The following is a 14795-nucleotide window of genomic DNA, read 5'->3' on the forward strand; positions in this document are numbered from 1 at the left end:
CTATTTTTTATATGGGTATTTTCCACTTTAAAAGATTTTTTAAATTCAGCTTTTTACCTCCCCTCCCATCCCATGCCAGAGATTCTGTCAGAAATGGGGTCCTGATTCAGGAAGGGTGTCGAGGAAAATGCATCAGACATTTCCATCCAAGTCCATCCATGCACAGCACTTTGGGAAGCGGCAGACTAGATGATGGAATCAGTAATACCAGAAAGGGATTAAGACATAGAGAATAAGTAATCAAAAGATTTTTTCTACTATTAAAATATTCATCTCATTGACTTTAGAATCATAAAACAAGCAAATGTTCAGGATAGTATATGAAAGGGCATAACATCAAGTAATAAACATCAGAACCACCATCACTCATTTTTTCACAAGAAGCAATAGCAGCCACTACTGTTTTCTCTACTGCGTCAGGAATTTGTCATATCTTCAGATCATCAGAAAAGTAATTATAAAGGTTAACAGTGAGAAGAGTTTTAGAAATACATTTTCTAGAAAAAATAATACACTGTATGCCATGAATTGGCTTTCTCTACTGAAACAGAAGATTAAAGCTAAACAATTACACATTCAATTAATTTTTTAGTTTGTTTCATGCTTGGGTGATGATGTGTGATATCAGATTATATCAGCATCACTTTTATCTAAAGGAATCTATTCACATAACAGATGGCAGGCATGCAAAAGCGAACACAGTCCAAGTCAAATAATATTCTCTTTTTTACAAAGATCCTCTCAAAATATCTCTAACTTTATTCTTAAACCATGAGTTTCAATATATAAAACATAATTTAGGGCCTTCCCTGGTGGTCTAGCAGTTAAGAATCTTCTTGCCAATGCAGGCGACAAGGTTTGATCCCTGATCGGGGAGGATCCTCTACATGCCACGGGGCAGCTAAGCCCATGTGCCACAACTACTAAGCCCTCACAAGTGCCTAGATTCTGTGCCCTGCAACAAAGAGTAGCCCCTGCTCTCTACAACTGCAGAAAGCCAGAGCAAAGCAACGACAACCCAGTGCAGCTAAAAATAAATCAATAAATAAGTCTTTAAAAAAATTAATGCTTAAAAACAAACCAAAAATATAAAACATAATCCAAATATTGGCTGTAAAAGTAAACCAATAAGACCTTCAGTTTCTATGAATCATTAGGAAAGCAAACTTTATCATTATGGGGCATATACCCTTTCAGGACATACAAAAATAGTGGGAAAATAAGGTGGAGAGAAAATGACATTGAAAGTATAAAGAATAGCAAAATACAGGAAGGTAACATGAGAACCTGGTTACTAGGCAACAGGTCCAACAAAAAAAAGTCACCTGTTCAGTATAGGGCCTTCTTGGAATAAAAAGAACTACTTGGCCTACCCCACAAGGGCACTAAACTATGTACAAGTTTGTTCATTCTTTCAATTAAATTTATTAAGTATCTGCTGTTTGCCAGAACACACTGTACCTGGTTAGGAGGAAACATATCACAAAGTAATGTCATCTCTTTCAAGATGCCAACTAGCAGACTACGTCACACTCTACATACTTTCATTACCTGTTTCAGATCTGATTATGCTTTCATTTTAACCTTAATATTACTTTATGTCATATGAATCTATGAAAAATTTAAAAGCATAGCATAACTCAGAGAGAAGTCTTTAAGGATCTCTATTGACTTCAGCATTTTTGAAGGGATAAGAAAAAGTTAACTCTTCAATATCACTGCAACAACACAGTGGAGAAGAATCTCCGGAAGTGACAGTGGTTTTTATTTTTGAAAATGAAGCAAGAAAATGAAGCAACCATAAAATTTAAACTCTGTTATTATATTTGTAGCAATACACATTGATTATCTGGAAAATATTGGTTAACCTAGTTACACAGATCTTCCAAACGTTGATGCATTTCACTACACAAAATAAGCAAATCACTGTCAATAAAAGCTAACCACTATCAATATAAGGTAACACCACTTTCAATCTTAACCGAAAAGTCTTTAAGTATTGGAAAACAGTCAAGCTCACTTTAATTGTAAGATGTTTCAACAACTCTTAATTTTTGTTTGAAAGCTCAAATTTTTTATCACTGGTAACAAATACTATCGGTTGTTTTCCTGGTAGTCGCTGGCTCACTTCATTTGTTTCCATAAATGTCTGCCAGGTGCCCAAATCCAAATAACCAAACTTTGTTGGTCATTTTTTCAAGTAAAAATGGTGTTCCACAAAATGGGCAGCTAGTTCAGCTCACAGCTCTATCTGCACACCTCCCACAATCACCATGTTTTGTTAATGCAGAGAAGTGCTTTATCTGTGCTTCTCATTTTATGATTTGTGCATGGGCTGAGTCACTTCAGTCATGCCCGACGCTTTGCGACCCTAGGACAGTAGCCCACGAGGCTCCTCTGTCCATGGGATTCTCCAGGCAAGAATTCTGGAGTGGGTTGGTATGCCCTCCTCCAGGGGATCTTCCCAACCCAGGGATCAAACCTGCATCTCTTATGTCTCCAGCATTGACTGGCAGGTTCTTTAACCACTAGCACCATCTATGATACGCAATGTTAAAAAGGTGGGTATTTAAGGGTTGAAATTTTATCAAATGAATGTTTTGTACTCCTTCATCAAATATACTCAAGTGAGATTTTCACCTCTTAAACTACAGGTGTGTGGTAATAAACAGAATAATGACAACTAGTACAGTCAGGTTCTGCTGCCTTGATTCATACAAAGGCACTAGCAACCAGCAGTTTTGGTAACCACTGCTTTTGCAGTGCAAATGTCAATTGTCAATAAAATGAAAAAGACATCGCAGTGTTTTATAAAATTAGATTTGATCTTTGTGGAACTCCTGAAAGAAGTCAGGAACCCATAACGGTCCTTGGACTTGGACTACACTCTGAGAACAATTTCAGTAAGCAATCAATAAATACTGATGACGGTTATCACAACAAAAATATTTCACATCACCCTGTCTTCAAATCCCTCCAAGATGAAAAGTAAGAGTTTTATACTTCTTAACACTTTCAGGCATGAAAATTCTATAATCTTACTGACGATCAAATTGCAGTATCTGCTATTTAAGACACAACACTTTTCCTGTATTAACCATCTAAACTTTTTCCCAATACAGATGTATATGCTATTTTTCTCTCATGTGGACTTACAGGATAATCAGTCATGTTTTCTTTTTCTTTCCAGAGATTTTAAAACTACAAGTACTGTGGCTCATGTAAGGAAGTTCTATTCTGCAATCAAAGATTGACCCCATTCAAATTCTGAATTATCTTGGAGCAAAGGTACATATCTCAGTGGAACTAAACCAACACCAAGACAATCTATCAAGGGAAATTCTGAGACAAGCCAACACTGAAAACTTAGTACTGAGTTTAATGGCCCAGAAAGCTAGAAGAAGTGAAGTCGCTCAGTTGTGTCCAACTCTTTGCGACCCCATGGACTGTAGCCTACCAGGCTCCTCCATCCATGGGATTTTCCAGGCAAGAATACTGGAGGGGGTTGCCATTTCCTTCTCCAGGGGATCTTCCCAACCCAGGGGTTGAACCCAGGTATCCCGCATTGTGGGCAGACACTTTACCATCTAAGCCACCAGGGAAGTCCAAAAAAAAAAAAACAAATAAAAGCTAGAGAAACACTCAAAAACTACTCCTCTTTAGGCAGTTTAAAAACTTATATATTGTTTTGTTTTCAGTTGGCTATTTATGAAGCTTAGCTGAATCCAGATGTATCTGTTACTTGAACTATGAACCTTTTAATGTCTTGATATTAAAATACATTCACAAGTTCAAGAAAGATTTATTGAGTACCTGCTGTGCACCATGCTAGATCTCAGAGATACACAGTAATGAACCTTGTTACACCCAGAGCTCTTTCCCCTCTGTGGGAGAAAGGGAAAGCAGTATACAAGTAGGCTTATAAATAATATAAGGAATTCAAAAGTGTGATCAGTGCTATGAAATAAGTAAAACAAGGTGAAAGAATGGAGACTGACCAGCTGGGAGAAGTAGGAGGATTACTTTAAATCAAAAAGTCTTCACTGAGAAGATGTCTTTGGAGCTGAGACTCGAACAATTAATTCCGCGGATCTGGAATTAGAATGTTCCAGATAGAGAGGCTAGAAAGTGCTGAGGCCCTGATCCTGAAACTGAAAGCAGGCAAGTCTGACCGAAACATGCTGACCAAAGAAGAGAATTAACACAAGAAGTCAGAGGCAGGTGCCAGGTCCTAAAGAGATATGAAGGTAAACTGGTCTTACATGGTGCCAGAATGGTTCTCACAACCTGACGGAAGTCCCTTTTCTTTTTAAAAATAAAGATGATATTGAAGATACGAGGGGGAAAGACAGCAGGTTAGAATTCACAAGACCTAAGTTCAAATTCCAGTTCTTCCCATTGCATCTTAGGTGCAAAAAAAGGAGGAGAAAAATGAATATTTATTAAAATACTAGTAACTGCCAGGCTTTGAATCCATTATTTGATCCTACCTCATTTAATTCAATGAGGGTTAGTTATTTTCTGTCTCTAAGCAGCCATTTCTAACCCTCCTAAATGGAGAGAGTAATATTTGTTGCAGTACATTAGGAATTGTCAGAAAGGTGAACAAAAAACTTAACATGTAAAGTTCTTTGATGACTAAGCATCTAAAAGTACTATCATTAAAGATAAATATATTTCTCTTTTAAATCATAGGAGGACATTTGTCCTCCTTGTCTAGAATATTCTATTGCAGGTGTAAAAAAGAGCACTTCTTGAAGATCTCTTACGACTGTCACCAAACCAAAGAGTAGGAGGGGCAATAAAACACTCCAGAGAGCCAGGAACCCCGATCTGAGCTACAAATAAGGCCTGTGACCTAGATATTTTTTCAAGTTCTACCCTTCACATTTTCCTTAATTGCTTCAATTTACGTATGTACCCCCTGTAAACCTACAAGAATCAACTTGCAAAGGGAACGCCTCTCTTGTTCCCTGGCATCCTTTCAGGGACACTGAGCCGTTCCTGTCACACACAACACCTGTGAAGCAGTTTCACGCGATCTCACGTTACTGAGCAAGAAACCAAGAAGATTACGAACCTTTGAATGCTTGGAAAGGGCTGATAAGGATGGTAAAACTGCCTAATGAATTAAGCTGGCCAAGAGAGTGATAAGAAAGGCATTAACACCCAACGTGGAAGAACGCTGTAACTCCTTAAGAATATTTCGCAAGTGGGGGGAAAAAACACACACAAAAATATATTTTAATAAAATTTCAATTATTCACAGATGCTTTCAATATATATTATTTCATTTACTTACCTGGTAACCAGAAAGTAAATTCCATGTGGAGTATAATTATGCATTCTGTGAAAGGCATTAACTCTAAAGATAATTGCTAAAGCTGCATTTGCTACCTTATTATTACTTCTCTCTCCTCATTAAGCTTCTGATTCAAACTGTGAACTTACAAGAGCAAAGACCTTACAATTTACATTTTCACCACTGCCTATAGCATACTTCTGGGTCTAGTGTCAACACTCAAGCCATCTTACCAAATGAAAGAGAGTCCACTCCCAAACAAATCCACATGTGACAAGCTTTTTCACTCTGAAATTCACCATGCTCACTACTTACCTCTGGTATACAGGCTCCTGTGAAACCAAACAAGCCATTGGCATTGTCACTTTTTTGTATTACCAATCTTGCTGTAGTATTCTCTTCAGAAAGGCGAGCTCCTCCATATACAGAAACTAGCTTAAGAATGAATAATTCTTCTCCCTCCTCTTCATTGTCATCTCTTGCAGAAATAATGAATGACTTGTTAGTTTCTCCCTGTCTGAATTCCAGATATCCAGAAACAGGATGCAAATCACTCTTGGCTGGCATGGCGTGAAGTTCATAAATTTCTTCAAGGGTCAATTTCCGCTCATAGGACCTCACATCCTGCATCAGACCAGTAAATCTGTCATTGCCATTCACTCCTGCCCCAATTCTCAACGTTCCTGGACCTGAAATTAGAAATGGGTTTAAATGCTACAATAACCACAACTGTACTGTCGTAAATGACAAGTGTGAATCAGAAAGTGAAATGATTTTATTAAAAGGTCTTATTAGGTAAGCAAAGCTTTTGCATAACTAGAACAGAGTAAAGGCTACATTATGTCAATATTATAATGAAAAATGAATCCAGGAATCACTGGGATTTAAGACATTTTGTACCAAAGATATGTTGTTTATGTATGTATGTGTATATACAAATGAATGTGTATATATTAAGACAAACATTTCTTCCAGGAAATTTAAAAATTTCCTTGCACATCTAAGAATGGAATGATTCAACTCAGTCACAATTTTAAAACTTTAGTATTACTGTTCTTTGAGAACTTCAATTCTTGGTCTGTTAGAAAGTTACCTTGAGTTAAAGTTGTGAGAATTCAGTGAAAGAAATTCTTATGGACCAAATATAACTTTTTACCCAAACAATCAATGCAATAAATGTAGAAAAAGAAATATCCCTTTCTAGGAACAATAATTATATGAGTCTCAGGGACTTTTTCATGATAATAACAACATGCAGTTTAACTACATTACTATGTAGCAATAATAAACCCTTTCAGGAATTCAACAATTCTTCTTTCTTTACTTATTCCCTCCAATAACTCAACTAAAATATTTATGGAAGATGAGAGTTTGGCAGTGATTTGGGATTGCCTCCATGCCTTCTCCAGTGGTTCTGGACTGAATGAAACAGTGAAATGTCTACAATAGAAAAAAAAAATAGATGAACTTCACACACACCATTGAACAAACCTCAGACACTCAAGTGTACACAATGCTCAATCCTATTTACATAAATTTTAAAAACATTAAAAACTAATCTTAGGCTCTTAGAAATGGCAATAGTAGTCAGGCATGGTGGTGAGTCAATGACTAGCAAAGAGAAAAAGAGGGTTTCTGGAAAAAAAATATCTTGATATGGGGACTGGTTATATGGAGTGTTGAAACTGATCCATTTAAAATTTTTAAAAATTCATGTATCTGTACACTTATGTGTACTTTTATATATTTTATAATAAACATGTAATACCCTGCATTTCATTCATAACCTAAATATATATATACACTTCTCCACTTTAAGTTACAAATTACATAAACAATGTAAGTTCCTTGCAGCAAGCTACACAGAGAAAAGAAACACCAGCTCTTACTTTCCCCAGTCTTTCCCATTCTCATTCTCCCATCATGTGATCATCCAAAAAAATTCAATGTCAACAAACATATGTATATATTCACAATCAAAAGATAATAATTTATGACAAACCCACAGCAAGCATTACCCTCAATGGAGAAAAATTGAAAGCTTTTCCCCTGAAATCAGGAACAAGACAAGGGTGCCCACTCTCACCACTACTATTCAACATAGTTTTGGAAGTTTTGGCCACAGCAATCAGAGCAGAAAAAGAAGTAAAAGGAATCCAGATAGGAAAAGAAGAAGTGAAACTCTCGCTATTTGCAGATGACATGATCCTCTACATAGAAAACCCTAGAGACTCTACCAGAAAACTACTGGAGCTAATCAATGAATATAGTAAAGTTGCAGGATATAAAATTAACACACAGAAATCCCTTGCATTCCTATACACTAACAATGAGAAAACAGAAAGAGAAATTAAGGAAATAATACCATTCACCATTGCAACAAAAAGAATAAAATACTTAGGAGTATATCTACCTAAAGAAACAAAAGACCTATACATAGAAAACTATAAAACACTGATGAAAGAAATCAAAGAGGACACAAACAGATGGAGAAACATACCGTGTTCATGGATTGGAAGAATCAATATTGTCAAAATGGCTATTCTACCCAAAGCAATCTATAGATTCAATGCAATCCCTATCAAGCTACCAACGGTATTTTTCACAGAACTAGAACAAATAATTTCACAATTTGTATGGAAATACAAAAAACCTCGAATAGCCAAAGTAATCTTGAGAAAGAAGAATGGAACTGGAGGAATCAACCTGCCTGACTTCAGACTCTACTACAAAGCCACAGTCATCAAGACAGTATGGTACTGGCACAAAGACAGAAATATAGATCAATGGAACAGAATAGAAAGCCCAGAGATAAATCCACGAACCTATGGACACCTTATCTTTGACAAAGGAGGCAAGGATATACAATGGAAAAAAGACAACCTCTTTAACAAGTGGTGCTGGGAAAACTGGTCAACCACTTGTAAAAGAATGAAACTAGAACACTTTCTAACACCATACACAAAAATAAACTCAAAATGGATTAAAGATCTAAATGTAAGACCAGAAACTATAAAACTCCTAGAGGAGAACATAGGCAAAACACTCTCCGACATAAATCACAGCAAGATCCTCTATGACCCACCTCCCAGAATATTGGAAATAAAAGCAAAACTAAACAAATGGGACCTAATGAAACTTAAAAGCTTTTGCACACAAAGGAAACTATAAGTAAGGTGAAAAGACAGCCCTCAGATTGGGAGAAAATAATAGCAAATGAAGAAACAGACAAAGGATTAATCTCAAAAATATACAAGCAACTCCTGCAGCTCAATTCCAGAAAAATAAATGACCCAATCAAAAAATGGGCCAAAGAACTAAACAGACATTTCTCCAAAGAAGACATACAGATGGCTAACAAACACATGAAAAGATGCTCAACATCACTCATTATCAGAGAAATGCAAATCAAAACCACAATGAGGTACCATTACACGCCAGTCAGGATGGCTGCTATCCAAAAGTCTACAAGCAATAAATGCTGGAGAGGGTGTGGAGAAAAGGGAACCCTCTTACACTGTTGGTGGGAATGCAAACTAGTACAGCCACTATGGAAAACAGTGTGGAGATTTCTTAAAAAACTGGAAATAGAACTGCCATATGACCCAGCAATCCCACTTCTGGGCATACACACTGAGGAAACCAGATCTGAAAGAGACACGTGCACCCCAATGTTCATCGCAGCACTGTTTATAATAGCCAGGACATGGAAGCAACCTAGATGCCCATCAGCAGACGAATGGATAAGGAAGCTGTGGTACATATACACCATGGAATATTACTCAGCCGTTAAAAAGAATTCATTTGAATCAGTTCTAATGAGATGGATGAAACTGGAGCCCATTATACAGAGTGAAGTAAGCCAGAAAGATAAAGAACATTACAGCATGCTAACACATATATATGGAATTTAGAAAGATGGTAATGATAACCCTATATGCAAAACAGAAAAAGAGACACAGATGTACAGAACAGACTTTTGGACTCTGTGGGAGAAGGCGAGGGTGGGATGTTTCGAGAGAACAGCATGTATATTATCTATGGTGAAACAGATCACCAGCCCAGGTGGGATGCATGAGACAAGTGCTCGGGCCTGGTGCACTGGGAAGACCCAGAGGAATCGGGTGGAGAGGGAGGTGGGAGCGGGGATCGGGATGGGGAATACATGTAACTCGATGGCTGATTCATGTCAATGTATGACAAAACCCACTGCAATGTTGTGAAGTAATTAGCCTCCAACTAATAAAAATAAATGAAAAAAAAAGATAATAATTTAATGCTACAGAACGCTGTAAGCATAGTTCTTGAGGTTGAAGTCAGCAGTGTGTGTTTTCTTTTGCCCATCTTTTTTCCTACTAGGAAAGAAAAAATACAACCAGATAGCTAATGCAGGAGGTTCAGAAGAAAAGATAATCTGTTAAGATATCATACAAGCTCTGTTCTATTTTCCTACTAAAAAAAAAAAATAGAATCAAATCACAGGATAGAGGGGCTGGGAGGGAATTGTGATTATAATAGAGATAAGTGATATTTGGGTAGGAACATGCACACAAGTTTATTTCTCAAGGAAACAGCACACTGTGGTTCAGCTTAAAGACAACAAAGATCCTCTCTATAAAGCACACGATAGAATTCACTTTAACTCCTGTTCCTTGAGACCTCTGTAACTGCTGGATTCCTTAATATAATTTTCTTTTGACTCTTCTTTAAACTTATCTCCACCATACTCTAACTCTAGAAATACTGAGATGGCAGCAGTTTCCCCAGATGCAATATTCTGTTTCACATTTCCACACCTTTGTTCTTTTCTCTACCTGGAATATCATGCCCAACTCTCCTACGACCACAAGAGGAATAAATGTTTCTACCTGGTAATTTTTTTTCTTTCTTCCTACCATGTGTTGAAGTGATCTGTTTGCATACCTTTCTCCCAGAGCCTACTTTAGCTACCTTCAAAGGCAGAGTCTCTGCCCAATTCATTCCTACAGTACCTAGGACAAAACGTATGGTCTTCATAGACACAGGGTTTTATTTAAAGAAATTATAAACCAAAACACCAAGCAGATTTTTAAATACTTGCTAGGCCTTTTTTTTTTTTTTAATTGAAGGAAAACTGCTTTACAGAATTTTGTTGTTTTCTGTCCAACACCAACATGAGCCAGCCACAGATTTATATAAGTCCTCTCCCTCTAGAACCTCCCTCCCATCTCCCTCCGCACCCCACCCCTCTAGGTTGACACAGAGCCCCTATTTGAGTTCCCTGAGACATACAGCAAATTCCCATTGTCTAGCTATTTTACATACGGTAACATAAGTTTCCATGTTACTCTCTCCAAACATCTCACCCTCTCCTCCCGTCTCCCCAGAAATACCTGTGAGGCTTTTAAGAAGTCAAAATTTTTCAAAACTCAAAATTCAGGGTCCTAATTGTGGAGATGACACTCACCATCAGTAATGGCTTCTCCCTTCAGACTCTTGATTCCCCTGGGCATTGCATTTCCATCGAGGTAGAATTCAATTATACCATCATCCAGGACAATTAGAAGATGCAGCCAGACATTTTCTTCCAAATATTTCATGACAGTGGTCTTGGCAACATACGTAGCATTGGAACCCAGAGTTTTGTAATGGAGGGAAAGTGTCACGTGGGATTCATTTGTGTGAATTTTTACCCCATAGTAGATGCCTCCATTACCATCATCCTTTGCTATAACAAATCCATTCGTATTGGCATTGGGCATTACCCAAGCTGAAAATGTAAAGTTGGCAATTGAGTTGTTCCTCGAGGGATGGTATTTTGGATTAACAGTTCCAAATGCACCCTCTCGTCCACTGAAGTACAAAGCATCTGTTCCACTATGGTGACGCCTCATGTGTGGCTGTGAGTGCACGGTGCTGGGAAAAATTCCAACCAGCAAAAAATCTATCACTGGAGGCAAACCAGCAGTGAACTCACTAGACAATATTTCCCAGCCTACTCGTACATCACCAAAGGCGCCCTGCTGTCTCAGAACAGTAAAGCTGGTGATGTAAGACATAGCGTCTTCCGAGGGGACATCTTCTGCCACTTCTCTCTCGAGGCACTCTGGATCCAAGATGAAAACTCCAAAGGGATCATCATTGAATGGAATCATTACTGTCACCTGGAGGTTGGTTGCTGCCAGCTGGCCCCCAGGACCTGGGGACCCACCTGTAATGAAATCAGGATGAAAAACCAGAATTGAAAATACTTTCCAGTATAAAGTGAAGGCAAAAGGAATTTGTTTACCAAACTTCTCATTAAGTACTTTACTTGTTGATCAATGAACATAGTATCACCATATAGCTTTCACCACATTTTCAAGGGTATTCACTGTAATTTCATTAACAACCAGCTGAGTCTAAAAAGAGGATATTAACTAGAAAGGCTTAATTCTTGTGCTTAAAACCAAAATCGATGCAGACATTGATTATTATTTAAATTATGGTACAAAGACCAAGCTTTTTAAGCTACCATGAATCTGTACTGTACTTCCTATCATCTATTACTGTTTTGTTTGAGATGCCCTATGAAAAAAAATTTATTTGGTATGAGTATGGAAATAAGTTTCCATCCACAAAACTTCTTAGGTGCATTTTCTACCTAGCTCTAGTTATTTCAGCATAAAATATTAAGTGGTAAAATAAAATAGATGGGAAAACACTGCACCTGAAATGTTTACAAGCTTTAAAATATAAAACTCATTGAACTCAGGAATTTTGTCTGGAAAAGCATGGAGAATTATTGGTTTGGCTCCTTCCCCATCCATAAAGTTAACAGTCCCTGAAGTTTCATAGAACTCTTGTCCAGGTTGCAAAGCAGAATCATTCTGAAATAGCCACCAAGCCACAGAAACATTGCCAAAGTGTCCTCGGTGCCTCAAAATCCTATAAAAAAGTAAAGAAAATTATTTCTTACAAGAAATGTGGAAGTGGCAAATCCAACTCTAATGAGAACTTTCTGTACTGTCTCAGAAATACACTTTGTCTGTTTATCATCTTTAATATAAACCAGCCAGCCAGTTCTTACTGAGCAACCATGAAGAATCTCATGAAAAAGGACAAATGAAGTAGAACCTTAAATAATAAACAGAAGAATGCTTAAAAATCATAGTCTTAGAAATCCAAACTAATAGATAAATTCTAAGATAAATTCAATCAAAAATATTCAGACAAGAATTGACAAAAGTTCTTCTAAAGCAAAGCCCAGAGTGAAGAGAAGAGTTCCAGAAGACCTTGGATAATTCAAGTCTTTGTGTTCTGATGAGGAACAAAAGTTGGGGTTAAGAAAGGTAAAAAGAATAATTTCTCTTACCATCTAAAGTGTCAAGAGTTTTCTTTAACAAATGAAAACTGCATAAAGAAGTTTACAATTTAATCAGACAACCAAATTTGAAATTATTCCATTCATAGGCATACCTTTTAATTTCGAAAGATTAACAATGTTTCAAATTTTTGCATATGTAAAGATTTTATTTTACTTTATTCAACTTTCAATTTGCCTTATGTAAACATGCTTACCAAAATGAATTAGTCTTTCCTTCTTCGACTGCTTTGTCTATGGGCTCCAAAGAAAAAACACCATTTGGGTCATCATTAGCTTCAATTATCACTGTAGCTATTCCATATGGATATACAACTGTATCACCTAAATTAAAAATGGAGAAGTCAAAATAACAAAAAAGTACCTAACTTACTGTTAAATCTGTATTTTTAAACTAAGAAACAGCTTGTAATAAGGTTCAAATTCCAGGAAGAATTTCCTCATCAAAGGTAATAAATAAATGAGAGAAAGAAATGCCTAAATAAGTTTACTATGACTTGTCTCTGAGGAAATGTTTAATTATAGAAGAACTACTTTATTAAAAAACATACATGATATTTTTATAATAGGAATATCACCTCAATAGTTTAATTAGAAATTTAAAACATAGCTTTATCAAATTTCAAAATGTTGAGGTAGATTCATTTCTTTAAAAAAATTGAATGAAAGGATTACCCTATAAGATACATTAATTAGAATCACTGGCTTAAGTACTTCCCTTTCAATCTCTGCCTTCATAGAGCAAAGTTTGATCTGGTCATACACAGAACAAAGCAATCTTTATGATGTTGAACATGATTTCTTTCTACTCCAATTATTTCCACAGCCTGTTAACACTGTAACAGCCAATAAATTAGGTCTCTTCTCACCAATCCCTTGAGGTCCATAGCTTTTACTCGCCACTGCAGCTGTCACCTCTGTAAACAAAAGTCTTCCCCATCTTTATTCACCTTTCATCACTCCTCAGGGCCCAGCTCAAGCAACACTCTTTTGGGGAATTTTTCCTTGAATTTCCAAGTTAAGTGCATCTCTGCTATGTTCCTACACCACTTCACACTTTGTCAATCTAACGTAGCGATTATCACATTATACTAACACATACATACTAACACATACACACACTCACACACACAATTCCCTATAAGTCCTTGGACAAATGCTTCTTAGTCAACTTCATCTCCTCGCAGATAGATGCTCAGTCACTGGTATTTACGAAAGTTAGCTGAACTGATACAAATAAAACTTTGAAAATTAGATGAGGACAACACCTAAAACTAAACTTAGAGAAATGGACATATGTGGCAAACCAGCACATTATAAGTAACTTACATATATACAGCTGTACTTAATCTTCCTAGATAATTAGCCAATGAAAAGAGGAAGAAACAAGAGACAGTAAGTTATATAAAAAATCCTGACATTACAGAGTAATAGAATAACTTAAAATATATCATAAAATTTAAAAACAAAAACAAGAAAGCCTAATATCAGTAGGGTTCTGATTTCAAGCACATCTATTATGCAATATGTCACAGGTATACAGCAAATGATAGAAATGAAGGGAAACAGGAAGACACAAATGAGAGAGTTGAAGGAATAGGGAGAATGACAAACAGCACAAACAAAAATTACTTTTTCGCCATCTTCTTTCTGAGTATTTGCATGTAAGAGGCATGAGGTACGCATGCACACATAGGGTAAGAGACCGGACATCACAGAATCCAGCCCAGGGTTAGAGCTCACTCATGGAAAGGACACCTCCAATGGAGAAAAGCTTGGGGCTTGATGCTAGAGTCTCAGTGAAGTGGGAGGACATCCACCTGGTGGAAAATCAGGAAGTGAGAACCTGGAGCAGGAAGCGAGAACCCTAGTGTAGTAAGAAAGGCCATCTCGTTTTAGCAAGAAGGTAAACAAAGCAATGGAAAGTGGTTACACATAGGGTGAACTGATTAAATAAGTAAACATATTAAACTACAGGCCAATACTGCTGATGAACATAGATGCAAAAATCCTCAACAAAATTCTAGCAAACAGAATCCAACAACATATTAAAAAGATCATACATCATGACCAAGTGGGCTTTATCCCAGGGACGCAAGGATTCTTCAATATCCACAAACCAATCAGTGTCATACACAACATTAACAAATT

The 14795-nt window shown here is 36.9% G+C and overlaps 1 protein-coding gene across 1 annotated transcript in view; it reads right to left on the reverse strand.

The window, feature by feature from the left end:
• Positions 1-14795, reverse strand: part of ADGRV1 (adhesion G protein-coupled receptor V1) — a 541109-nt gene that overhangs the window by 460045 nt on the left and 66269 nt on the right. The window contains exons 18-21 of the mRNA XM_043464669.1: positions 12842-12968; positions 11991-12208; positions 10749-11492; positions 5618-5991 (exon numbers count right to left, since the gene is read on the reverse strand). Coding sequence (XP_043320604.1) covers positions 5618-5991; positions 10749-11492; positions 11991-12208; positions 12842-12968 — 1463 coding nt within the window. The remainder of the gene's footprint in view (positions 1-5617; positions 5992-10748; positions 11493-11990; positions 12209-12841; positions 12969-14795) is intronic.

The sequence above is a fragment of the Cervus canadensis genome, chromosome 4 (assembly GCF_019320065.1).
Source record: "Cervus canadensis isolate Bull #8, Minnesota chromosome 4, ASM1932006v1, whole genome shotgun sequence".
Classification (NCBI taxonomy): Eukaryota; Metazoa; Chordata; class Mammalia; order Artiodactyla; family Cervidae; genus Cervus; species Cervus canadensis.